We start from the raw sequence: 27870 nt of genomic DNA on the forward strand, positions 1-27870 counted from the left end.
GATATAGGCCATCCAATTAAGGTAAATTAAGCTTTTAGTTATAATCTGATGACAATTTTTTTGTTTTTGTTGTTTTATTTTTTAATTTTTCCCTGAGGGATTGCCACCTTATTGTGGTCAGGGGGTTTGGGTGCCTCAGTGACCCTAAGCAGAAGCTTAGCCTTCAGGTGGGGCATGTGGGAACTACCCCCCCCCCCCCCACCACACCCTTTCCTGCCTCCGTCACCACCACGTGCCCCCTTCACATTTCTGTCTGCCCCCTTATATACAGTATGGCTGTCTAGAACTGGCCCTGTGTCTTATCCTTTTAAGGGTCGTGGGGGGGCTGGAGCCTGTCCCAGCTTGGGCGAGAGGCACACCCTAGATGGGTCGTCAGTCCATCAGGAGCAATTAGGGGCAAACAACATTAAAGCTGCAAGCAGCGTTGTTAGGCCCTGAGCCCCTGCACAGCCTGTGGCTGCGCACTTGACACCGGTCTGAATCCAATGGTGTCTTGGTCAAATCCCTGGGCCTTGTAGTTTAGGAGATAGAAGCCTGAGTCTGATCAGAAAGTGAGAGCAGAACTGAGAGCTGGCCCTTTAAGAACCCCTCCCCCATTGCTCTCTGCTGTCGGTGTCAGAGTGGAGAGCAGAGGAGGATCAACAGCATTGTAGTGTGGAAAAGTGAAATAAGTCGGCATACGTTGGTCAAGAGTGACACATAATACCATATTTTGTAGGGATTTTTGTCAGGAATGCAGTGGTGTATTTGTTAAAGCTGTGGGATGTATGGTGTAGACGTGAGAAGCGTTTGAGGACACGGTCTCCCCATAGACTTCCATTGTAAGTGTGAAACGTGTCTCCCCCACTTTGACGGCTTATAAAATCCAAACCAAGCAATTCATATAAAATTCTTTAGCAACTTTTAATCAGTACAGCTGGGAGAGAAATGTGTGAAAGTTTGGAAGCAATAGCATTAATGCCCTAGGAGGAGGTAGATTTTGTTCGGGGAGTAGAAAAAGTCCTAATTTTGACAGTTTTGTCCAAATTGCGGACATTCAGTTGTAGATAGGTGAGAGGTCAGAGTGTGTGGTTTGTGCGTCTTGATGAAACGAGTCCAACGGTGTTGGTCCCATGTTTGTGGGACATTCGTGGGAGGAGTTATAGCGCTTCAAATTATAAAAAATTATCTTTTTGTTGTGTGGCTCCCTAGGTGGCGCTATAGACTTTTGTGGTGTTTTTGTTTTTGATGAGTGAATGTTTAGCCAGACCGGACAATTGTGCCGAATTTCATGCATGTTCAGGGGGTGAAATTAGTGTATGTGCGTTATGCGCGTTATGCACTCATTGACAGCAAGAACAGTCTAGTGCCAGGTTTTGAATGGGTGTGTATGTGAAAACCGGCTCCGGGCCGTCTGGCCGAGTTGCCTCATGGGTTTAGGGGGGGGGCTGGGACACTGTTTAGTGTGTGTTTTTAGTGCTGCTAATGTGTTGCTCTGCCGAGCAAACATAATAGGGTCTTCGCCTGAAGTACCTTCAGGCTCAGGCCCTAAAAAAAGCCATGTAGAGGTGCAGCTGCTGGCATAAAACACTATACTTTGGAAAGAGAAACAAATAGCTGTCAGAATGATAAACTGGTTCATGGTGACATTCATCACGGAGATTGTCTTGCAAATTTATATACACTGAAAGTCATTTCTTTGAACTAGACTTATACTTACATTCCCATTGACAAGCACATCAAACCTAATAGCATAGGCTTTGACCAGTGTTCGATAGTCAGTCCCATTCTCCATCTTATAATATTTGGCAAACCTTTAACACACAAAATCACAGAAAACATTTAGACATTATGGAACACATGTATAAAACTCATTTTTTTAATTTCCAAAAAGAGATTTATTTTGCTATCATGCCACAAATATATCATAGTATGAAAGCAGAGAAAAGGGCCATATTATGCCCCTCTCCCCATTTAAAATATACATTTTGGTTGTGTATTAACCAAGATTCATGTTCCAAAAGCTCCTAGGTAGCTGCTGGTACCTCCTGTCATTAAAAAAAACAAAACAAAAACAATTGTGTGGTCCTCTGAATGACTATAGCTAGGATGTTAGACCAAAAAGAAATTTTCCTTTGTATGTTTTAAGATATTATGATTCAAAAGTCTAGATTGTGGCTCTGAGGATGACATAAAATCTTGTAACCTGTTTAAACAGTAAATCACAAGTCTATGAGAAAATAGGACCAATTGGTTTGGCTCCAAGGCACAGACAATCATGTTGCACAAACTTTCATTTCATTTAGATGTGGTTTTTTGGCAGTTTTGGGTTTGTTTTTGTCACCATCATTGTGCTGTATTTGGATGCTCCTCCAGCCAGCTGAGTGTGAGAAGCGGGAGTGACCCTTGTGCACTTTGTGATGCATTAAGGGGCATCAAATCTGAAATCTTGTTTAATCACAAGACAACAGAGCAAGCTAGCCCACATTGGAATGCACAGCTGATTGACATAATATCAGGGACAAAACAGAAACCTTGGCAGCGCCAGAAATGAGGCGGGTGTTCAGGAGCTACGCCCATCCACAAAGGTCAATGGGCCACCCCTCCAATGAGCTCCCTCCCTGATAAAAACTTAAATATTATCATAGCTGCTAATGAAATTTATTCATAAAGTAAGCATGAATGATAATTCTGAATACTCCTGAAGTATAAAACATCAAATATTGACAATTCTCATTTAACTACAAATAACACCCTGCCTACCTAACTGAAGATAATTACTATATTGAATTGCAGCGAAGAGTCAATGAATTGTGTCACGATCCCCGTCTCGTGTTTTCTGTGGTAGTTTGAAGTCAGTGGCTGCGTTCGAATTGCAAAGTGGCAACCTACGTCCTACTGCTACGACCTACCACTACAGCCTACTCCCACAACCTAAACACGGTGGCATCATTTGGCACCTACCTACCTGGCAATTTGAATTGGTTTGCAATTTAGTTTTTGTAATGAATAAATTATGAAGTGAAATTGTATCTGACAGTATTGTGATTCTTTCTCACGCATGTTTCCTAACAAGGTTCTAATGTTAGGTTCCTTTCTTGGCATTACACAAACTCTTCAGAGAATATCAGTTCAAAAGTATACAGAAGTTTTATTCATGTCAAAGGTAAACTGTTGGCATCGCTGGACTCAGACTGACAGGAGCCTTGCGGAGCCACAGTCACAATGAGCAAAGATGCATGGAGACATAAAAATGCGAACATTCACATCATCTTGGTGGCCTGGGCCTGCCCTGTACATTTGCATTTGACATTTGTATGAGCATGTTTAATTTTGCAATTATCTTTAGACTGCTTACTGATGTATGAAAGTAAAATTGACATATTTAACATAACTTAATGAATCTTCCATATAGCGCTCTTCTCAGAACTAGTGCACAGAACGCTTTGCAAGAGTTATAAAGTGAAAAACAAGGAAATCTGGACTCAAAAAGGCATGAATGTACAGGACAGATGCTCAGCAAGAGGGGTAGAAAACAGGTCAGAGGTCAATGGAACATCAGGTGGCTCGATTATCAGAAAGAGGGGACAGCAGGCTCGTAAGAAATTGCTCATCAAAAATTCAGAGCGGTGTATACCTTCATCGTGAAAAACTAAATAGTAGCTGAGGCTCTCAAAACAGTCATGGGAAAACCCTGCTCTACAGGATGGAGAATGGGCCAGATCATAAGAAAGTGCTTTACATTCAAGCATACACATATCACAGAGGCACTTGTGAACTTAAAACTGTAACATCAATGTTGGCTTCCCACATAATATAAATGAAAGCAGAAATGAAATACGAAAATGGAAAGACACCTACTTTTCTACTTTTTCCCCTAACATTTCTAGGACTCTTAAAAAAGCCTTTCTGCTGAGATCCAGATGATTTGAGTGTGAATGGGCCAACACAGAACCTCAAAAGCACCCCTCACACATATTTGGAACTAAAAAGGTCATTCAGCTTATCGTGGTACCACAACCACTAGTGTCTTGAATATACCATCAAACAGAATGGGATCTAGCTTTTTCTACCAAATACTTCACTGACTGGAGAAATGCAGTGGAGGTTAATAGGTTCAAGGTTCAAGGTTTCTTTATTTGTACCCGAGGGTAAATTTGTTTTACACAACTCAACTCAAAGCCTGATACAATTATCACAAGCCGTCACAATTATTACAGATTGAAAGTAATAATGGTACTCTTCAGAAATTTAACAACAGCACATATACATTTGTTGTGTATGTACGCTAAACTTGAGCAGTCTGTTGACCAAATGGAGGCAAGTGAGAGTGAGGCGTTGCAGCAGGGTCGCGCCACCAAGCCCGGGCGGGGCAGGCTGCAGCCAACAGGCGCTGCCACCCCAAGGGAGGTGGAGAGGGCAGAGGCGGGGGGGTCAGGAACACACGGGGAGGGGGGGAGGATAGTACGTGCCATTTACGTCACCAAGGCAGAAGGAGTTCTCCTGGAGGATAAACAGTGGGGCAGATGACCTTCCGTAGCCAATAAGGAAGCTGTGTTTGGGTTAGGGCAGAGGAGCACACATTCCAATCCGTCTTCTCTTTCAGTCCAATCCAAATTGTAAGTTAAAAATTTTTCTGATCTTCAACATCACTCTCCTCTTCGCAAATCGGCCAACTGCTCCGAGATGGTTTCCATCCTGCGTTTCAGTTCAAGAGTCTGTTGTTGCCCCGCTTTGCCAGCCTCAATAATTGCGTTGTAAATGACGGTCAGTTGTGGAGATCCAGATCTGGTGGCAGCCGTCGTCTTGCCAATTTTGCGGTATGTGAGGGCACCTCCAAGTCCGAGGAGGAGAAAACCCACAACCATGAACCCAAATAAGTAGAGGTCCTCAATGTTCTCCACGGAGAGAGGTGTCAAGCATGCGGTACGCCATCTCCCCCAGGAATCGAGAACATAGCCCGCAGGGTCGGTTCCATGCGGACAGGCAGGTTCCTCCGATCCTGATTTCCTTGTCGAAAATATGGTGTCAATAGTGTTGAGAGACCAGCTGATCAATTCCATGATTAGTTTTAGGTAGAGAGCTCACAGCTGCGTTGGATAGGAGTTGAGACAAAGAATGATAATCAGACAGAAAAGAAGAGGAGGAGAGAGGAGTGCGACTGCTCTCGCCGAGTCGCAACCCAGGGAAGTAATAAGGAACTCCAAGGAAAATTTGTCCTGTTTCATCCAGTGGAAAGAAGGAGAACAGTGAAATCACAATGCAAGTTTATCAGATCTAACTGATTTCCAAGTTATAAACCAGCTGCCTTGAGGGGGAAGAATTAATGCTTTTGGTAACATGTCAAGTGGGCTTATTCTGTTCTTATTTAATTACAGAAAAAAACAAAATGCCCTCAGTTGGCAAAAATTGTGAAGCATATCTCTGTGCTTGCACAAGTCATTAGATGCAGAATGAGCCTATTCGTTTGAGAAATGTTGCAACAAAGAAATTGTGAAAGAAATGGGCGATTCATCGTTGACAATAATTTTCGATGGAACAAGGGATCCTACTTCAAAAAAATGTCTCTGGTGCAGGGGGTGCTTAGGGAGAGCAAGCTAAGATGCAGAATAGAGAGGTTTTTAAATCGATTAGCTTCCCCACAATGTGGATCAGACCAACCCCGCCAAAACAGCCAATATGGAATTAGAATTTATTTATTAGATGATCTGTTGCCAACAATGCCAGCCCAGGAATTTCACCTGGGTTGTAGTTTAACCCTTCAAACAATTGTAAGCACACAATTTCGTCACTCCTTAAAGCTTGAGGTTTGGTCCAGTGTACAATTTCATCACTTTTATTTAACCATATATTATTTTAAAACAAAAGTCGCAAAAACAACCTGCAAAACCAAACCACCCACAACAAAGAAACAAAATTAATCTAAAGTTATCAGAAATATGTCCACACTGACAGACCCTAAATAAGCATGCACAGTAGACAAAATCATAACTAAACAAAAATAACTGGTGTACTCCACTTTCACCAAGATAATTGGTGGGTGGAACAGCCATGGAAACTGAGGGTAATTCTGCCTCCAGAGTAGGGAGAGCGCTTGAAGACTCTGACTCAGCAGATGTAGGAGGTAGGAGCAGCAACCGAGTGGTTTGAGTCTCTGCGGCTGTACGAGCAGGGCGGCAACCATGGCCCCAGAACATACCAGTTCCCGTCACACGACAACTCATCCTCTGACAGAGGCTGGTCCAAAGGAAGTGAACCAAGGGAAAATGCACATTCCTGAGGGGCAGCTCTGGCCACAGCGTTCAATAATGTTCGATGGACCTGTCAAACTTTGGTCCAGTTGTCCATCTGTAGGATGGTGTACAAGGGACCTTGGTGTAGACATTCCTGATAGTTGGGACGCTGCTGGCCCCAGAATGCTTAAACCTCCTAAAGGATGGGATCAAAGCAGCAAAACAGCTGGATTAGCAGAAGTGTTTTCAAGCTGCAGGACCTGCAGCAAAGGCTCAGGAGCAAGGTACAAGGAACCATCACTTCTAAGTCCCATGGCCCAGGAGGGTTCTTTTGAGATAAAGCATCAGCGTTTTTGTTGCTCCTTCTAGAGTGGTACTTTCTCAAAATCTAAAGCTGCTTGATGTGCTGCCCAGCAGTGTTCGGTGGCACCGAGCTTGGCAGAAGACAAATAACTGAGTAGGTTATTGTCAATGTAGACAATGCATTCATGACCAAGCAAGTATCCATCCTCCGGCCCACACGGATCCAGAGGGAGGGTCCTCACACAGGTGGTCCTGCGGTCGCAGGAGGACATTAAGGCAATAATGGGAATCAATGAGCGGCTCGACCGGCTTAAAAATGTTCTGGAACGTTTAGTGGACAAAATAAATTACCCATTCACATTGTGGAAATGAAATTCTGGCGTGCGAGGACAGCTGCCCGGCTGGGATCAGATTCCATCCCTCCAGCCTCTGCGCATCGATGATCTGCACATTGATGGAGTGGAAACCCTTACAATGAATGTAAGCATATTCCTCAAGAGATGGCGCTTTTATGGCAACATGAGTGCAGTCAATGGCTCCGATTACATCAGAAAATCCAGCTATTGCTGCAAATTGCTTTTGAATATTGGCCTCTTCAACCGCACCATAAGGGAATGTCATGTACCTGGGGGAGAGGCGGATGATCAGGTCCACCACCCAGGGCATGGCCCGGCTGAGGGTCGACTGGCTCACCCCAGAATGGTCCGCCATCTCTTGCTGGAAGGAGCCAGTGGCCAAGAAGCTGAGCGTGCTCAGCACCAGTGTCAACACTGGCACAGCTTGGCTTCTGGCAGCTCTGCGCTGGAGCACTAGTCGCAGCTCCTCACAAATTTGCAGGAGGTTGGCTCATCACCGGCTCATCAGCTACTCATCTGAATTGAGCAGCAGATCCTCCTGCTCCCTGAAATGTCTCTCTTGTCTGGTTGCACCGTTTGCCATGTCCTCCAACAGTGCAAGTGCTGCCATTGTTGAAAGTTGCACATTCAGCACAATTGGGAAGGCTCTTTTACAACCGCTTAAGTAATGCCAACAGGTGTTAATATTTGTGTTGATGGCTTTTTTGTGCCCAATGTAAGTGTGGTTGTCAAATAATGTCAGTTACCAAACACTGCCACAGGGTGTCGCCAACGGACCAAAGTGAAAGAATCGGCTTGACGGCAACTTCTACGGCACCTCCGGAGTTGGCATGAAACAGCGCAAGAATCGACAATCTTTCGCATTGATACATCTGAACGTGAGTGTTGATCCTGGCGTACACAATTTTTTCTTGCATAAACTACGTTGATACATGAGGCCCAAGGACCTATTTGTAGCCGCTGGCCAAGTCAAAGGTAGAGAACCAGTGGGCACCTGTCAGGGCACCAAAGATTCCTCCATGAGTGGAAGGGGAAAGCATCCTTCCTTGTTTTGTTGTTAAGCTGGTGGTAGTCTACACACATGCATAGACTGCCCTCTTTCTTTTTCACAAGCACAATTGGGGAGCCATAATGACTGCTACTCTCTGGTGACCTGAGCTTCAAACAGTTGGCTAATATGCTCCTTAACCACCTCATACTCAGACGGTGAGATGCGCCTATAGCATTGCCTGACAGGCACCTTGTCTAAGAGCAGGATCATGGCTGATCAGGTTGGTGCACCCCAAGTCTCCCTCATAGGCAAAAAAGTCCAAGCTGTGCTGCCTGAGAAGGGACTGCAACCTCTTTCGGTCTTCGGCCGGCAAGGCTGACAAATGCAGGGCTCCAATCTGGTCTAGCAAGACCTCAGACTCATACTGGGTGGAGGCCCCAACCCAGCCCAAGGACCCCCAATCCCACAGGGTGCCGCCATGACAGGGGAAGCCGCCCCCACGCCCCCCACACCGTCCCTCAACAGGCGAGACCCAAAGCAGCCCCAGAAGGCAGTAACCCTGGGCCCACCAGTCCAGCGAGCCACCGGACACCCAAGGTAGCCAGCGTCCATAGCCACCTGCCCCGGGGCCAGAGCCACGAAGCCCAGTCCCCCCCATCAAAACTATGTGATGGATTTAATTATCAGGGACCAGATTTGTTCGAACTCTGATGATCGACTTTCCTCCCAAGCAGACATTCTCTCCATGGAAATGTGGTCTAATAAAAGGTTTCTATATTGAGTAATGCTTAGGTCATTCTTGGATTTCCAATTAATCAGGATGGCCTTCTTTGCGAAGCTTAGAGCAGTGAGAAGCATGCAGGATTTGTTTACTAACATATTAACATTAGTGAGGTCACCTAGCAGACAAAGTGAGGGGGAGATGGGGATGGGGTACCCTAACCACCGTGATAGGTCTTAACAAACCCCCTGCCAAAAATTGTTAACAGGTGTACAAAGCCATATAGCATGCAGATAGCAGTCTGGTGAGCCAGTCGCACAATATGGACAAATGTTTGTTTGTGTGAGGCCCATCTGGAACATCCTTTGTCCTGTGTAGTGTGTTCTGTGGAGAACCTTGTAATTTATTAATTGTAGGTTACCACTGCGAATCATTCTAAATGTGTTGGAGCAGATTTCTATCCAAAAGTTAGGGTGTGGATTGATCGACAGATCTTTCTCCCATTTGGAGGAAGGAATACAGATTATAAATTCTGTTGTTGAAACTATTGAGTTAATTTTAGACAGTGGCTTAGGGGGTGAAATTTGTAAAAAATCTGTTGTTCTAGGTGGAAGCTCTAAGTCTAACTGGGTAAGGTCAAACCGTGCCTGTATTATAGATTTGAACTGAAGATATTCCAGAAATTTGTTTTTCTTAATACCATAATTTGCTGTAATTTGGTTGAATTCTATGAATTCTTTGTCTTGAAAGATATGCTCTAGATTTTTAATCCCTTTATTGGCCCATGCAGCAAAATATATTGTTTTTTTTATTTTGCAGGATGTCAGAATTGTTCCAGATAGGTGTGAGCCTGCAAGGGGTGTTCGAGAGCCCATTGCTTTTGAGAAATTCCCACCAGGCTATGAGGGTGTTGCTGATGCTAATATACTTAAAGCAGCTGTGATGCTTGATAACCGGGCTGATAAAAGGGAGATCAGAGATTTGGATTTCTTTGCAGAATGTTTTTTCAATATCGAGCCATGCTTGGTCTAATGAGTTTGGCTTCAACCATTTTAGTATGAATTGCAATCTATTGGCCAAGTAGTAATTATAAAAATTTGGTAGTTCCAAGCCACCACAGTCTTTACTCTTTTGTAAAGTCTTTAAGCTTATACGTGGTGGCTTAGATTTCCAGAGAAATTTGGAGATGTTAGAGTCGAGTGTTTTGAACGAAGTCCGGGGAGGTTGGGTCGGAACCATCGAGAAAACATAGTTGATTTTTGGCAAGATCATCATTTTCACTGTTGCTATTCTTCCCTTAAGTGATATGGGTAGTGTGCGCCACCAGGTGAGGTCGTCCTCTATTTCTTTAATTAGGGCAGTATGATTTAGCCGTGTCAAGTCAGACAGTTTGGCAGAGATGTTGATGCCCAGGTATTTAATGTTTCCTGGCCATAGTGGTGCGGTGAGCGTACTCTGGAAACCTGAGTTGATGGGAAGAACAGTTGACTTGCTCCAATTAATTAAGTAGTCAGAAATGGTTGAGAATTTGTCAATGAGTGCTTTAGTTTCAGGGAGAGATGATTGTGCATTCTGTAGGAAAAGTAATACATCATCAGCATAAAGGCTTATCTTATGGTTCACATTTGTAGTATCAATTCCCTTGATGTTTTTGTTTTGCCGGACTGCAGCTGCGAGTGGCTCTGTGAATATAGCAAAAAGGGAAGGGGAAAGTGGACAACCCTGTCTGGTTCCTCTTTGGAGAGAGAAGCTTGGAGAAGTTTGATCATTTGTTCTGACAAAAGCACTGGGAGTGCAGTAAAATGTTTTGATCCAGTTTACAAAGTTATCTTCAAACCCAAACTTTTGTAATGTGGGGAGGAGAAAATTCCAATTTACCCTGTCAAATGCTTTTTCTGCATCTAGGGAGACAATTATGGCATCCTTGCTCTGACTGTTACAGTAGTCTATCAGGTTGATAAGTCTACGTGCGTTGTTGGTAGAGTGCCGTCCTTTAATAAACCCGGTCTGGTCAGGATGTATTATGTGAGGTGTTACTTTTTCGAGCCTTCTAGCTAGCGCCTTGCAGATGAATCTTGATTTTGAATCTATAGGGAACACTGATGTCATTTACTTTGTAGATGATTCATGCTATCGTGATTATGTAGGAACTCATGCAGGCTACACAGTTGTTAAGCAAGAGGGGAATGGTTGGTTGACTGAAAAAGCTGAAAAATGTGAGCAGCCATGTTCGGCTTAGCTAGCAGAGCTTAAAGCAGTGACTGAGGCATGCAAGTTAGCAAAAGGTAAGGCAACAAATATCTACACTATGCTTAATGGTGTTTGCTTTTTGTTTGGAGCACTTTGGAAATGAAGAACCTTCAAAAGAGCTGATGGGACCACGGTGCAACATGGTGACAAGATTAAACAACTACGTTCAACTATGTTGTTACCAACAAGACGAGCAATTTCAAAAATGTCAAGCTCACAGGAAAAGTGATGAGGGTGTCATAAGAGGAAACAATACTGCAGATGAGGCAGCAAAACTGGCATCTGTTACGTTCTGCTTGGGAGACAAAGGCCAGGATCCAGTAGGTAGAGACAGGAGTAACAAAGTTTATTGAAAAAAGTACAAAACAAAATCGTCACGAGGGACAAGTAACAAAATAAGGGCGGAGGACTGAGCCTGGAAAAAGGTTTAACGAAAAGCGCCTCACAAAAAGGTGAGGGAACTGACAACAACAAAAAAAACACCTCAGAGGGATAATGAAACTAAACAAAGAGTCAAATCAAAACTACCGGCAAGCACACAGCGAGTGGTAGACACTGGTAGGACGACAGGAGCCAAAAACACAGGTAGGTTTGAGTGGTCAGGAGAAGGAATCATCCGGCACTGACACACTGGTAGTGCCGACAGATATAGGCTGGCGAAAACGAGCCAATTGCGCTCAGGTGTGACACCCTTGTCACCTGGCCCCGCCTCCTACCAGCCTCCGAACTGCAAGAAAGAAAAACACTATATCAAAACATAATACTAACGAAACAAAACCCGGAACACAACAGCATCCATAATTTTGATGCAAAAAGAAGCGTAGCAATGTGAGCAGGATCTCTGGAGACAGAGAGGCACTATGGTGAATGATCACACGACGGCCTCCTGGTGGCACATGTGATGCTGCTAACCCTTTCGATCTCCCAAGTGGCGGGGGGGGGGGGGTCTTAAGAAAAATAAAACAACAAGGATGCTGGTCACCATACATGCAAGCCATGGTAGACTAATTGTTGAATCAATGGGGAGAGTGTGCTCAAAATAATGTGAGAAAGACAATAACAACACCTATTGGACATATTCCAAGGTCCATTCAAACACCTGGTGATTGACTTTGCTGACATGATAAAACCAGTCCATGGAAAAAGGGACGGTTAGTCATTGACAGGTTCAGCAGATGGGTGGAGGCAACACTATCCAAAGATCTAGGAGCAGAAACTGTTATTTAGTTCCTGATTAGAGAAGTAAATTGGCTTTCCATCAGAAGTCAGCTCTGATAATGGCAAAGCATTCATGGAAAATGTTGCTAGAGGTATTTTGCTACAGTTAAAGATCAAACAGAGATTGGGAACCATCAATCATCCACAAAGTCAAGGAACGATTGAAAGAATTAACGGAACCTTGAAAGCAAAGCTGAATAAGATATGGGCTTCTACTAAATTTAACTGGGTTGATGCTTTGCCAATAGCACTAATGAGCTATCGCATGCAGACACACAGAATCATGCATCTGACACTGCATGAAATGCTCACTGGTAGACTAATGCCTGTACTACAACTTCTATCTCCTTATAAGCGACCGTCACTTTAACAGTTGCAAGATGAGTTAAAGGTATATTTGAAACAACTGCTATCCATAGAACCATATATTTCCAGGAAGAAGACCACTCAGAACCAGGATTTGGTCCAACCAGTGCTGCCAGGAGATGTATGTGAAGGTCTTTTGATGTAAGTGGAACGAACCCAGGTAGGAGGGACCTTACACAGTTGTAAGACTAACACCAACGGCTGTCGAGGTGGAAGGAAGCACAAGTTGATGAGGTAAACCGCTCAATTTATCGTGATACCAATCTGAGGTCATATTGCCCAGCCCTACTGACAATACATCAACTCTGACTTTTAAATAACAGACTAAAATATGAGTCAGTCAAGATCTGCATGGGTACGGGAAACAACCTGGGCTTTACCAAGAGCTGTTTTTAAAAAAAAGGCAATCTCTGAAATTGAAGTGACAGCTAGGGGGTATGGTAGACAGCTTTGTGGTATTACCAATGGTCGAAAATGAAGAGTACAGACATATAAAGGTAGCCTAGAATTGGTGGACCCACTTAAAGTAGAAATGAGGTTAGGCAAAGCCATGAATTTGACTTATGACTATAGTGTGTGTATCAAATCCACAAGGTCGGATGAGACCAAAATAATCTTTCTTCCATTTAGGAGGAAGGAAAGACATCGAGATCCCTGATATCTCTTCTGTCATAGGGGAAGTGATAGGGGGCCATTAAAACTCCCCCAAACTTTCTCCATCCCTGTGCTTGATGAAGTAGTCACGACAGCCAACAGGACCCCAAAAAAATCAAATGCAATCGTGACCGAACCTACAGTAAAAGCTGAGAGAACAGTAACCCCTGTAACCACAGCTACAACTGACAGGGAAATAACTACCTCTCGTACAGTCGCGACCGAGCCAACAGTTATAATTATTACATCAGACGAAATTACTCCAACCCAGAAAAAAGAAATGAGTGTGAATCATAACAGGTGGTATAGATGGGCAATGTTTACCACTAAAAGAATGACGAATAATGAGTGCCTAGTATGCTCAGAGCCTCCAAGCAGTATCCCCACGGTGTTTCCGGAAAAACATACATTTGAAAATGATGCATGACACCAACGACAACAATGTACTGATGGAAAGTTTAAACCACAGGAAGGTTTGAGCACAATGTTTAGAAATCCCATATGTGGCATCCGGTGCAGACTTCTATATGGATTCAGGCGAAACCATAATTACCTGGACAAATGGGCAACCCGTAGGTTTTTTGCTCCAATGGTTCATGGTTCAAGGTATGACTTGAGAAGTTGGTCACCAGTGGGGAAGGGGCCATGGGGAAATTTTTCCTTTTGAAAGGTTTTATGCTCCCATACACCTTTTGTAGTTGTGAACTGTCTTATGTACTCCAATTGCATTGTCATGAACGTTATCATTATCACTGTAATTCTATACTCATGTGAATATCCTGAATATCATATCATTCTGCTTTTTAAGTTTACAAAGTATTATGTTATCTAACACTCATTCAACACATATAGTCAAAATCACTATTGTAATTTCAAGGGGGATATGTAGGAGAATGATAGTTAAGTGTCATCACTATGACCTGTGCCTACGCTAAACATGTCAGCCCACCTAACAAAAACATGAGACATTTGGGCAAAAAAGCAAAATACTCCACACATACACATGGTACAGAGACACAAACAGCCAAGGTCCAAGATAAATGTAATCTGGGGATGTCCCATTCCTTTCTGGTACTTGAAGGTAGTGTGAAAGTCTGATGAACATCACATAGATACATACATACATACATACATACATACACACAGACAGTGTAAAAGTTATGTATAGTCAGTATAAAAAGGTATGTCATGCTCTGTAATGTTGGAATACATCTCTTGACTACATTGTACTAAGGTCCCTGTGAATGAAGAGATTTTCCCCGCCCAACACCTGTGTCCTGATCCACTGAGTCCTCTTATCCACCTATTTCTGCCACAACACTTTTCAAGAGCAGAACAATGAGTTGGCCATTACCTATAAAGTCAATCCCGCTATTTTGAGCCGCAGTGCAGCAACTTATGTATGTGGAAAAATCGACATTAAAAAGAGCCCTATAACATCAACTCCTGCCCCTCATCTTCAACAACAATCTCATTCTGACTCCTCCTTCACTATCCCCGTACCTGCAGATGTTCATGTGTTGTTGAACACACAACTCTCAACCATGTGCTGTCCCTCTTAAAGAGCCATGTCCCTTTTCAGGCAACTTCCCAAAACTGCCCTCTGAAGTTGACTACAGTGTATGGAGACTTTGTCCCAAACAGGTGCTAAATGATAATACTCTCTCTGAAGGACAGCAGTGTTGCATTCTATTTAATAGTCTACATACCCCTGCTTTGAATGAGGCCCTTAACATTGGTCCTCAAGCACCCCCGCATGCTTACCGACAGGAACTGGACAATGCTTATGGTAATGTCACAGGGGAGGAGGAACTAAACATTCAATTCCTGGAGACACACCAGAACAATGGAGAAAGAGCTTCTGAGTATCTGTGTCATCTTCAGGCATTACTACAAGAGGTCATAGAGAGGGATGAAGTAACTAGATAAGATGCTGAGTCGAAGTAGTTCCTTAGAGGCTGCTGTGATGATAGTTTGATAACTGCATCGCACCTTAAAGAGCTGCTCAGCAATCCCTTCAAGATGGCATCCTACTTCTCCAAGTTGTTCCTTAAAATCAGAACTCACGAGAAAGTAAGTTAGTTAAAGGAAGCACAGAGAAAGAGACACATGGAAGTCACACCAACAAAGGTTCACACCAAATCCCATTATATCTCAGTCATTCTACTCCCAATATCTATCCCATAGATCCCTTTACACTGTAGGGCAGGTACTTGACATTGAGGGAGCAGGGGGGCAACCGGTCCCATATTTACATTGTGTCAACAATTACACCACATCTAGTCTTTTTTCAAGACTCAGATAAGAGGTAATTTATCTAGATTTCCCAGGACCTCAGAGGTGCCAAGATGGGACTCTGGAACACACTGTTGTCACTGTGCAGTAAGTCAATGCTCAACACAGTACATACAACAGCTTGCAGTTTATCAGTCTCATCTACTTTATCCCTTGGGACAGATTATGGTTACATTGTGTTAATGTGACACAATTGGTTTATTTCTTGCTCAGGTGTTCAGACCACATTATTTAGGTTTTTCAGCCTCTTACAACAAAATCAGATCCCCCATGTTTAAAAAGGGATAACAAGCCTTTCGGTTGTGCCAAACCTTCATGTTGGTTTGAGTGCTTTTCAAGTTCTTACCAGCAAATTCTGCTGGTTGCCTCCCATTGCAATATGTGGCAAAATGCACCTACCTGATCCGACAGATTTATTTGCCAGCCCACAACAGTCCAAGTCCACTAAAGCTGCTAGTCCAATTACATGCAGAGAAGCAGAAGAAGAAGGCTAATTCACTAACTTCAGCAACACAACGATGGACGTGAGTGCCGCCACTGTTTAATATGCTGACCTGAGATGACAGCCCGCCATCTGCAAACAATTTCCCACTCAGTGTGACCGGAGCAATGCTGCTGCCTGGAGCTTTTGAGATGTAGTAGAACAGTCTCTGTTCTGGCTCTTAAAATAAGCATTAATAAGCCACTGGGGAAGTCGCTAACAGGCCTAGAAGCAGTGGAGCTCCGAAGAAGTGTGTGCATGTGTGTGGAGGTGGAGTGTAAACATGGAAAGACACACTGACTGCTCGTCACCGCAAACAACGGCTCCCTTTTCGACAATGTAAGATTCACTTTAATAGCCATTATTTTGGTCGTGGCCCGCCATGTAATGGCTTGGAAAAAACACTAAACTTAATTGCCAATTGTGAGAAAATGAGCTGTTGATCATGTTCTGCTCATATGTCACCATTATATCAGGAGCTGATTGTGTATAAGTACATGACGTGATTGTCTGTATTAAGTTGTGCAGGCTGCTAGTTGCGCCCGAACTGTCAAGGCTGAATGACGAAAACAACAGGACAAGACGACCTGACTGTGCAGGAGGCAGGAGTACTAATCACAAAGTGTGATATGCATGAGTGTAAAATTATGTATGCAAAAAAGGTGTGGCTTCAAGCATATATTCACTGTTTGTGAATATCTTATTCAGACTCTCTGCTGCACTCTCAAGGTGCATGTAGTGGGGTCTCCAGATATATCTGTGTCTGCTTTGTTGTGTGAAATAAAGTGTTGATTTGTCAAAAGCAGACGACTCTGGTTGATCTCTTCTCATCAACGGACCCGGTGAAGTCTGCGAACTTCAACACAACCCTTGCCATAAGGCGGGGTATTTGGCGTCCAAAAACAATTTAATTTGGCGAATCCAAAAAGACTCTTGCAGCACCTCGCTGGCTGCAGACAAAAGCAGGGGAACACCCTCATCCCAGTCTTACTCATAACTCACAACAGTAGGTCCTTCACATTGATTTCAAGGTAGTATCAATTTGTTCCACAGTGCTCTTGACTCTGCCAGGCTGGGATCATCCCTCCAGCCTCTGCGCATCGATGATCTGCACATTGATGGAGTGGAAACCCTTACAATGAATGTAAGCTTGTTCCTCATGGCACGGCACTTTTATGGCAACATGAATGGAGTCAATGGCTCCAATTACATAAAGAATCCGGCTATTGCTGCAAATTGAGCTTTAATATTGGCCTGTTCAACCTCACCGGAAGGGAATTTAATGTATCTGCGGGAGAGGCGGATGCGGATGATCAGGTCCACCACCAAGGGCATGGCCTGGCTGAGGGTCGACTGGTTCACCCTGGAACTGTCCGCCATCTACCGCTGGAAGGAGCCAGTGGCCAAGAAGCCGAGTGTGCTCAGCACTAGGGTTGGCGCTGGAGCGTCGGTTGCAGCTCCTCACAAATTTGCAGGAGGATGGCTCGCGGTAGCCAAACCGGCTCATTGGCCACTCATCTGAATTGTGCAGCAGATCCTCCCGCTCCCTGAAATGTCGCTCTCGTCTTACTGCATCGTTTGCCACGTCCTCCAACATCGCAAGTGCAGCCATTTTTGAAAGTTGCACATTCAGCACAATCGTGAAGGCTCTTTTATAGCTGCTTAAGTAATGCCAACAGGTGTTTGGGTTTGTCTTTTTGGCTTTTTGTGCCCGATGTGCTGTATGTGCAGTTGTCAAATAATGTCAGTTACCAAACACCGCCACAGGGTGTCGCCAACGGACCAAAGTGCAGTTAACGCAAGAATCGGCTTTCCGCAAACTTCTATGGCACATCCAGAGTTGCCGTGAAACAGCGCAAGAATCGACAAACTTGTTGCGTTGATACATCTGAACGTGAGCACCGAACCTGGCATACGCAAGTTTTTCTTGCGTAAACCACGTTGATTCACGACACAAGATTCTGTGTCAGTTCCAATGAGTGAAACTTTCTGGGTTAGACAACCAGCAGTTTTTTTTAAGGATGATGAAAAGATGCATCTTCTGTAATGTCCAGGTGTTTTCATGATGGCAAATATCGCAAAAGACTGCATAAATATCGTGACAGTCTGGTAAGGCATATCCTTCAGGCTCTTCAAAGCTGAAGAAAAAAGAAAACTCTTGCAGGATCTCGAATAACCTTTGCTTTTGCAAAAACCTAGTAACTGTTGGAAAATTAAACAAATAGTTATTTGAAATTTTGTAAAATTCGCCTTTACATATTTTAAGAAGTTTATACACAAATGAAAATAGTTTTTTTTAATTCTACATTCAAACTGTCAAAATATCACTCACTGCTACATGCTGTTCCCTTGTGTAGCTAACAGACACAGATATTCACAGCAATTTTAATAATATCTTATGTGCTGACATTTGCTTGTTATTTGACTGACGAATCTTGCATTGTCAAGAAATCAACACAGAGATCAGCCCTACAATCTTGAGTATTTCAGTTCAACCTTGAAGGCAATTACCTGAAATTGTAACCAGGTGAGACAGCATTCTTCTGTGACATGGCATCCAGACGGGTGAATGAATATGAGGGGTTACACTGGTCATCTGATTTGTCCAGATCACACATCCATCCAATCTTTATTCCAATTACTCCACCCTGGCAGAAGACAATTGAATTATAATGTGCTAAAAATTTTGTGTGGTTCAATTTCACGAATCTGTGTCTATTTATCCTAAAACCGAAATTATCTGTAACTATATTTAGAGGGGCAGAGATTACACTGAAAGTGGATGTGGCTGAACACTGAAGTGTTTTTTTGTTTTTTGCAGAATTGGTTTCAGAAAATGAATAGGTATTGATCAGAAGTTGTTATATTTATTGATAAAGCTTCAACCAATGTTTTTGATCAGGAGACTAAACTATTTACAGAACAGTGTTGTATTGCACTTAATGCCACTGACTTGATGCTGACTGCCTTGTAATGTAGAGCAAATCCTGACTGCTGGTTTGGTGTCACTGTCAGACAAATCATTTGTATCACTCATTGTCCTGTGTATAAGCATTCAAGATAAAATAAAAATAAATTAAAACTAAACTTGGAAGCAAGTTCCCTCCAATACTTGCTTGCAAGTCAAACCCTGTGCCCAGAGAATGTGATGCAAATTGATTTAACAACCAGTCGATATGTGCCAATCAGATATACATGCCATATTTTGAGAAGAGTTTCACTAAATCTCATTTAATATCAACAGGGCAAATTTTTGTCAGTATATTTAACACCATCTGTTCCAAAATAATATCATTTTGTCAATAACTTTTGCATTGCTTGGGCAATCTAAGTTCTTTTGATAACTTTCAATCTACAGTTTCCATCCATCCATTCTCTTCCGCTTATTCCTGTTAAGGGGTTGCGGGGGGGGGGGGGGGGGCTGGAGCCTATCCCAGCAGCTATGGGCGAGGAGCGGGGTATACCCTGGACAGGTCGCCAGTCCATCTCAGGGCCAACACATAGGGACAGACTTACAAGCAATTTAGAGTATCCAATTAGCCTAGTCCCCAATTGCATGTGGAAAGAAGTCGGAGTACCAGGCGAGAACCCACGCAGGCAAACTCCACACAGAAAGATCCCGTGCCCGAGCCGGGACTCGAAACCGGAACCTTCTTGCTGTGAGGCAACAGTGCTAACCACTGCACCACCGTGCCACCCTATCTACAGTTTTTCTATCTAATATGTAATATGTAAATTGTGTCACAACATCCTCTATTAACTGATTAGCACCAAATTCGTAACACAAGTTCAAGATGTCATCTTTAACGTCTGGATCCATTTTGCATCAGTCAGATTAATGCTTGCAAAAATGTGCCTCGAAGTAGTGAGATCCAGATTTTTTTGATAACTTTCTGTCATGAGTGTCTGAAAATAATATGTGCAAAGTTTGGGCTCATTGTATGCTTGTATGAATGTTAGGGCAAGTTTGAAAAAGTCGTTTTGTTTTTGTTTTATCATGGCCCATTCTTCAATCAATCTGTGAATGTCATGACATTTGATTAAATTTTGTTTTTGATATAAAAAAACAAACAGGAGTCTTGCTACACTTATTAGCTAAAACATGTAATTTTCATTTTTTTCTGCTCAGTGTGGAGAGGTGAACTACTGTTAAAAAAAATTGTACTGGACTTATTGTTATTGCAATATGATTAATGTCTGGTTTTGGCCCCACCTAGTATTCAATTTTGGCCAAATTTTGCATAAATGTTCACTTATTCATATTCAGCCTACTCTGCATGCATGATGGCAGAGCATGCATGGAGCCTTTGTATTCAGGACACATTCAAAAAAGTAGATATTGCAATTTTTCAGATTTAGGAAAAAAAAGGCAGAAATGGGCATGACCAATCTATGGAGATTCAGCTCACTAAATTTTGTAATATGCATGTGGTTGTTTTGACCATAAATGCACTTCAAAAAGGGGACACTGCTTTGCATAAATCAATTCAATCCCCTTCAGTACTGCACCACTAAAAATCACAAAGAATGCTTTTAATTTAATCTCATGCTATTGAAATGTTTACTCTGCAAAAATACTTTGCAGTTTGTTTAACATGAAGAATAGAGAACTGCCTGAATATGTATGAGTATGTAAAGTGGACTTGTGTGACCTTCTGGGTACAGAATAAACATAGGGCCTGTGGAGCCAGGCAGTTTTTCTGACAAATGTGATTACTGAAATGTTATAATAAATGTGCTGAAAAGCCATAGAAGATTTAGATTTGTTATGAGGACACCATTTAGGTAAAATACATATAAAACTATTATTTTTGTCGAATTATTTTTAATGCTGGTCAGTGGTTCATGAACGCTTTAAGCAAAAAAAAGGCTACATTCTTCTTTTCAGCTAATTGTCCAACAAGGAGGGCCTTATTCACTTACAGTAAATTCTTATCATAATATAACATTCCTGTGTCACCTGGAGACATCCCTATTGTCTTTGATGCCATTTCCATCCATCCATTTTCTGTCAACAGCAAGTCTGATATGTTCTCAGTGAGGGTTGGACTCTACCCAGGCTGCCCTTTGTCACCAATTCTCTTCATAATTTTTATGGAACGAATTTCTAGGTGCAGCCAGGTGGTGGAGGGTGTTGAATTTAGAGGCAGAAGGATGTTTTCTCTGCTTTTTGCGGATGATGTGGTCTTCTTAGCGCCATCAAACCACAACCTCCACCTCCTCCTCGGGCAGTTTTCAGCCCAGTGTGAAGCAACTGGGATGAGAATCTGCATCTCCAAGTCTAAGGCCATGGTCCTCAGGTGAAGGACTTTAAGTATCTCAGGATCTTGTTCATGAGTGAGCGTAGGATGGAGTGGGAGATTGACAGGTGGATTGGGGCGGCATCTGTAGAGAGGCGGGTGCTAAACTGGTCCATTGTGGTGAAGACAGAGCTAAGCCAAAAGGCAAAGATCTCAATTTACCAGTCATTCTATGTTTCAACCCTCACCTATGGTCATAAGCTCTTGTTAATGACTGAAAGAATGAGATCTTGTATACATGCGTCCGAAATGAGTTTCCTCCGCAAGGTGGCTAGGCTCTCCCTCAGAGATAGGGTGAGAAGCTTAGACATTCGGGAGGGACATGCTGGTGGGATTATATCTCTCAGCTGGCCTGGGAATGCCCAGAAAAGCTGGTGGAAGTGGCTAGGGAGAGGGCAGTGTAGGTTTCCTTGCTGAAGCTGCTGCCCCTGCAGACATGGACCAGGATAAGTGGAGGAGGAGGACAATGACAACAACTATCGTTATTACACGTTTTGTACTAAATCTTTGATTAAATATGAATTGTTTGGACTTTTGGGAGCATAATTATCTTTACTGTTGCTGTTTTATATATCATTCATTGAGAGAAAATTTACTATTTACTGTGTTGATTGAAGCTGCTGTTGTGGATGGATCTTGACAAGGTTTACATAGATTTGATCAGAAGAACCACAGCTTCAAAATGATGTGCAGCATGACTATGTTATTAGAAATAGAAGGCTAATACATGTGTGATTAATTTACTGAACAGTGGAACATTCCACAGGTGGAATGTTAGAAGGTGGAAAAACAATTTGCTTGTTCTGTTATCGAATATGTGAAATGAAAATTGAAAAAAATATTCCGGAAACTATTTGTGAGAAACAGCGGGAGAGAAGTCAAAATCGAGGTTTTTCTACTGTTTTAAAGCATGTTGTTCTCGTGGTCAATTTCAGGAAAGCTCAACTAAATAAACACACCAACCATCCGTCCGTCCATTTTCTACTGCTTATCCTGTTAAGGGTCGTAGGGGGGCTGGAGTCTATTTTGTCTGCCTTTGGGCAAAAGCAAGGTACACCCTGGGTGGGTCGCTAGTCCAACGCAAGGCCAACACATATAGACAGATAACCATACACACTGTTGGGCCAACACAACCAAGAAGAGATTAATTCAGAGACTTGACAATTAATCCATCTGAAGAAAGGACTTTCGGCCTTTGAGGCCTAACACCCCTTTCTGAATCCTACATTAGGAGTGACCACACGATCTTAAAAAAAGGGTCGTAAAAAGGGGGTTCACTCTGACCATTGACCCCCCAAAAAACTTGTTCCCCGCTTGACCAGAAGTTCACGTGCCCCGCCACCATTGGCTGAGAGCCAGTACATCTCACAGGAGGAGACATCACCGGCCTGACCAGATGAAAGTACCGAGCCAGGAAAGACTCGGCCTGTTCGCACCTTGGCCTGGCAGTGCACCGGACGGCGAGAACTCCGCTGGCGGACACCTGTTTCTGTGAACCTCCGAACCAAGCAGGACATGCGCTCTGGACCAGCAGAGAATGAATACCTTACCGACCAATTAAGGATTCCTCTAACTAAGCATTTTATGGGCAGAGAAATAGCTTAGTTGTGTTTATATAATGTCTATGAATGCACTGCTTTTGTGACGGAAGTCCTGTGAACAGCAGACACTATTATATGGCATTACGCTGTATGTACTAATGTTGATTGATTATAACTGTAACATTTCAAGAAGGTGCTACATGTTATTGATTCTGCACAATCCTGTACAAGTGTATTAACACACATTTTTGGGTCTACTTCTGTCTTTTCCTCTATCCCTCTCTCTTTTGCTAAGCCATTCGGCTTAGCTCCACGCTTTATACCTCCACGGTGCTAACTAGCGGCTAGCTAGCCTCAGCTGTTAGCCTCTGCTGGCGCTAGCTGGTTGCTAGGCAACCAGCCCCCCCCTTCTCTCTTTGGTGTACTCACACACACACACACACACACACACACACGTTATCACTTTTTATCTTTTGGTTAGATGGAACGTTACATGAACATGTTGCTGATCGATTGATGCATTGTGTTTAATAAACACTTTTATTTATAAGAGAGAAGTCGTAGTGTCTTTTGTGTACAAAACTGTGGTCACGTGTCTAAGTGATAGCCAGCGCTCGGATCTCACCCTTCTAAGATCAAAGTCATCCCTTTTTAGTTGATATTACAGAATGTTGACTGTTTAGTGGATAAACTCTGTTTGAGATTGATAACTTTTCCCAAACATGGTCAACATTTTAGTTTCCCTGAACTAATTAGGGTGGTGCCCCGAATAATTAATATTAAATATTAATTAGTAATTTTATTTAATAACCAGTAATTATATTCATAATTATTTATTAGCATTTTGACCAAATTGCTCCTCAACACACAACAATACTGACAGCCACACCTACAGTCAATTTAGAATATCTGATTAACATAGTCCCCTCTTGCATGTCTTTGGTCTGTGGGAGGAATCTGGAGTACCTGGAGAGAACCCACCCATGCACAGGAAAAACATGCAAACTCCAAACAGAAAGACCCTTGCTCCAGCCGGGACCCGGAACCTTCTTGTTGTGAGGCGACAGTGCTAACAACTGCACCACCGTGCCCCCTAAATAAAAAAAAACCATAACCCAAACAATTAACATAAATCATAACATATTTCCTTCCCTTCCCCACAAGTATAAAAATTGCAATCAGATGCAAAGCAGGATCACAGTCAATATTTTCCAATTGTGGCAGGCATAGGGATGTAGATGTTTAGGAAATTGAAGCCAACTCTTTTTTTTATGTTATTCCATTTGAAAATTCAAGCTGTGTGGCCAATGAAATGTTATTTAGACATTTTTTTTTCCAGACAGTGAGTGTCACACAAGTTTACCTTGTCTGCTAATATGCTGAAGTTCTGCTGTGCATAGCGGACCACATCTCCCACTTTGAAAATGGGGCAGTAAGTATTGTTGACCTTGTCAAAGTTACATTCTTTGATGTAACTGTCAGTGATGGTGGGAAGAAAGTTCCCTCTGCATACAGATACATATTAAATGAGCATGTCAGTATTTAATGATAGTCATAATTGTCATATTTGAACAAACACTCCCATACTTGGTGTAGTTGAAGGTTGGGAAGCGGATGCTGTTTTTAATAAAAATGGTGAAATTCTCTACCTCCATCATTGGTTCACTGAAAAAAGGAGGAAAATGGAACTGTAAAAAACATGGGAATACAAGTAATGAGATTTTTATATATTTTTCTTTACCCTAAATCCACACACATTTTTCTGATTCAACTATATTTATATGACGGCAGTATTCCCAAAGATTAATATCTGAGTAAAACCAGAGCTGTGTGCAAGACAGTTGATGAGCCGACCCTGAAGTAAACTAAAATTCTTTAATTAGACTGCATGTCATAAATACAGTTACCTTACTCTCTTTGATCCCAGTCAATACAATTCATTTTCAACTTCAGACACAGCAAAGGTTGCAAAACAGTATGAGCTTACATCTTGATGGTGTCAATCTCAGCAGGGCACCATCCTTTTATCTCACAGGTCTTGACAGTCGTGTTGAAAGGATTGCATTTCCCTGTTAGAATTCCTGTGCAGGAAAATAAATGGATTAATTCTGATTCTGACTAAAGCTTGTTGGAGGCTTGAACATTGAGCAGCTCTACAGTTACATCAATAATACATAAAAAAAACCTCCATATGCACAAGTAATACATGTTCTAATAGAAATCAACAATGACCACCCACCTTCAGAATGGCTTTTGTTCCGGAATAAATTGGAATAAAAATAAATTTTCCTTCTGCATCCAAAGTGGATGGTCACTCTCGAGCTCTATGGTGAGATTGTTCTTATGAAAAAGTGTAAGTAGAAGACAGACTGAAGGCCTCACCATAACTTCCTGGCTTGTTTATAAGCCTTGTGCAGTTGCTGTCGTGGGTACAAATATACTTCCGCTCAGTCTGGGTAACACACAGTCATTCAAAAATAATTATTTTCTTATTTAGAGTGAATCATATTACTGGATTTGATGTGAATGTGTGTGTTCACATGACAAACCCAACATTGACTTTTTCTAGTAATTTGTTCTTTTTTTTTTTAACTGAACAGGAATAACAAGGAATAACAAGACTAGAGCTCCATCATTATAAATGGTAGTAATACTGTTATAGTTACTGACCTCAGGACAGTATCCTTGGACTTGGTTCTCTGTTGTTATAAGTTTTGTTATGATGCAGAAGACTGAAGCCCCCTGCAGAAAACATATTAAAATAAAAGTCTAGTTCCTTCCATCCATCAATCCCTCAACCTGAACTTGAAGGTATCATATTGGGAACAATACAAAGGCCCTTCAATATTCTCACTTAAGGATAATTGTAAATTTCAGACTTTTGTTCAGTCTGTTTGAGCGAGGAGCTGTAGTGGTCATTAAGGCTGTAGTTTAGCATGCCACCTTACTTCATATGAATGGGTTGAATATGGCAGTACTGTTCAACAGCACCAACTTCAGTCTGCAAAAGGACATTTACAATAGTTCGACTCCTCCCTCACACAGACTCAGAAGACATTGAAATTTATAATTCTCATGAATGGGCGATCTATTGGAAGATGTTTGTATTATACTGAAAAGAAACCATTTCCATTTCCATCCTACCATTTACTTCTGCTGATCCTTTTAAGGGTCGTGGGGGAGCTGAAGCCTATCCCAGCAGCTTTCGGGAGAAAGATGGGGTACACCCTGGATGGGTCACCAGTCCATCACAGGGCCAACACATATAGACAGACAAACATTCACACTCACAGTCACACCTATGGTCAATTTAGAGTATTCAATTAGCCTAGTCCCAATTTGCATGTCTTTGGACTCCAAACTGGAACCTTCTTGCTGTGAGGCAACAGTGCTAACCACTGCACAGTTTGAGGACTTAAAATTTTGGCTCATCATTGTACATACATACATACATACCTGTGTCGGAGTGACATAGTCCGCAACATCCATGACCTTGTTGTTGTAGACTCCAAAACCTTTAACCTTAGTCATCACTGAAGATTCAATTGCAGTGTCCCTCACCTGGTAGGCTTTTTCATGAACAAACACCCACCTGTAATCCCCAAACACAGCCACACATACACACACACACACACACACACAGACACACACACACACACACACACACACACACACACACACAATAAGTAAAAATATAATCTGGCTAACGCCTCTGTTCTGAAACTTGAAGTCCCCATAGAATTCATTATTTTTTTCTTATACTCTATTTCTCTTTTCTATTTGTCTTTAAGTACTGCTGATGAATTATACTTTTGATGATACAAGAATGACCTTTGGCACAGTGCGGTCTAAATTTTGCTACTACAAGTAGACACCACCAGATTATAACACGTATTAAATACCTGTATTGTTGAACTACCCGAACAACCCCGCAGAATGAGAAGATTAAAGTGTCTCCTTTGTTTGTAAATAACTAAATGTAGATTGATAACATTTTGTCACAACCATAACCACTGCAGTGAAATTGGCCATTATAAAGCCACATAATAAATTTGTAATAAATGAACTAAATTTAATGATTTTACCTCATGATTAAATGTCAAAGAAGCCTCCCTGCCCATCCCACAGATCCTGTATGTTGTATCTGTGCACTTAAAATGGCAATCCATACATCACAGTTATCATAAAGTCACATGCAATTATCTCCAAAATTCACGTAATTTTTCAGTTTAACAAAATATTCTGCTTCAGTTCATATTTACTGAATTTTAGTCTTTGAAAAAGAATTTTCACTGTGTTAAATTAAACAAATTTCCTTTCAACACTCCACCAAGGCCAAGCAGGAAACACACCTGGCAGGTGGCACAACAGCAATCTTATGGCACCAGAAGTGATAATCATCATCTGCACCACTCAAAGATTTGATCAATATCTAAGAGAAAATCCAAATACAAACAAATATTGGAGAAACCAGGAAACTCTCATCAAACGTTTCTACAAAAAAATAAAATCTATTCATTCATTCACCATCTGTGGCAGTGTTTTACCTGCCAAAGTTTGTATTTATTAACTCCATCTACTCACAAGCATGCCACTCAAAACCTGAAGCAGCTTATTTTTTTGTTGTGTATCTGATCAATCAACAAATCCATTTATGACATTTTTAATCAATCCATCCATCCATTGTCTTCTGCTTGTTCCTATTAAGGGTCGTGGGGGGGGGGGGGGGCTGGAGCCTATCCTAGCGGCTACGGGCGAGGCACACCCTGGACAGGTCGCCAGTCCATTGCAGGGCCAACATATGGAGACAAACAATCATTCACACTCACAGTCATACCTATGGTAAATTTAGAGTATCCAATTAGTCTAGTCCCCAATTGCATGTCTTTGGACAGTGGGAAGAAGCTGGAGTACCCGAAGAGAACCCATGCAGGCACGGGGAGAACACGCTAAATCCACACAGAAAGATCCCGTGCCTGAGCCGGGACTCGAACCCGGAACCTTCTTGCTGTGAGGCGACAGTGCTAACCACTGCACCACCATGCCACCCGACATTTTTAATACTAAAGGAATAACAGTCTTTTTTTTAATGGCTAGTGTGTGGGTGGAGAAAGGGAACTATCAGCTGATGGTCAAGGGCAGCAATGTTGCTTTCCTCTTGTTTATCAATCAAAGAATAGAA

At 42.4% G+C, this 27870-nt stretch overlaps 1 protein-coding gene across 1 annotated transcript in view; it reads right to left on the reverse strand.

Moving 5' to 3' along the window:
* The window catches only part of LOC147256981 (P2X purinoceptor 3-like), a 75143-nt gene that overhangs the window by 34231 nt on the left and 13042 nt on the right, over nucleotides 1-27870 (reverse strand). The window contains exons 2-9 of the mRNA XM_086210059.1: nucleotides 26145-26280; nucleotides 25359-25430; nucleotides 25071-25140; nucleotides 24676-24769; nucleotides 24276-24353; nucleotides 24052-24193; nucleotides 18359-18495; nucleotides 1700-1793 (exon numbers count right to left, since the gene is read on the reverse strand). Coding sequence (XP_086066185.1) covers nucleotides 1700-1793; nucleotides 18359-18495; nucleotides 24052-24193; nucleotides 24276-24353; nucleotides 24676-24769; nucleotides 25071-25140; nucleotides 25359-25430; nucleotides 26145-26280 — 823 coding nt within the window. The remainder of the gene's footprint in view (nucleotides 1-1699; nucleotides 1794-18358; nucleotides 18496-24051; nucleotides 24194-24275; nucleotides 24354-24675; nucleotides 24770-25070; nucleotides 25141-25358; nucleotides 25431-26144; nucleotides 26281-27870) is intronic.

The sequence above is a fragment of the Aulostomus chinensis genome, chromosome 8 (assembly GCF_037954235.1).
Source record: "Aulostomus chinensis isolate RoL2024-O1b breed Wild chromosome 8, RoL_Achi_v1.0, whole genome shotgun sequence".
Lineage (NCBI taxonomy): Eukaryota > Metazoa > Chordata > Actinopteri > Syngnathiformes > Aulostomidae > Aulostomus > Aulostomus chinensis.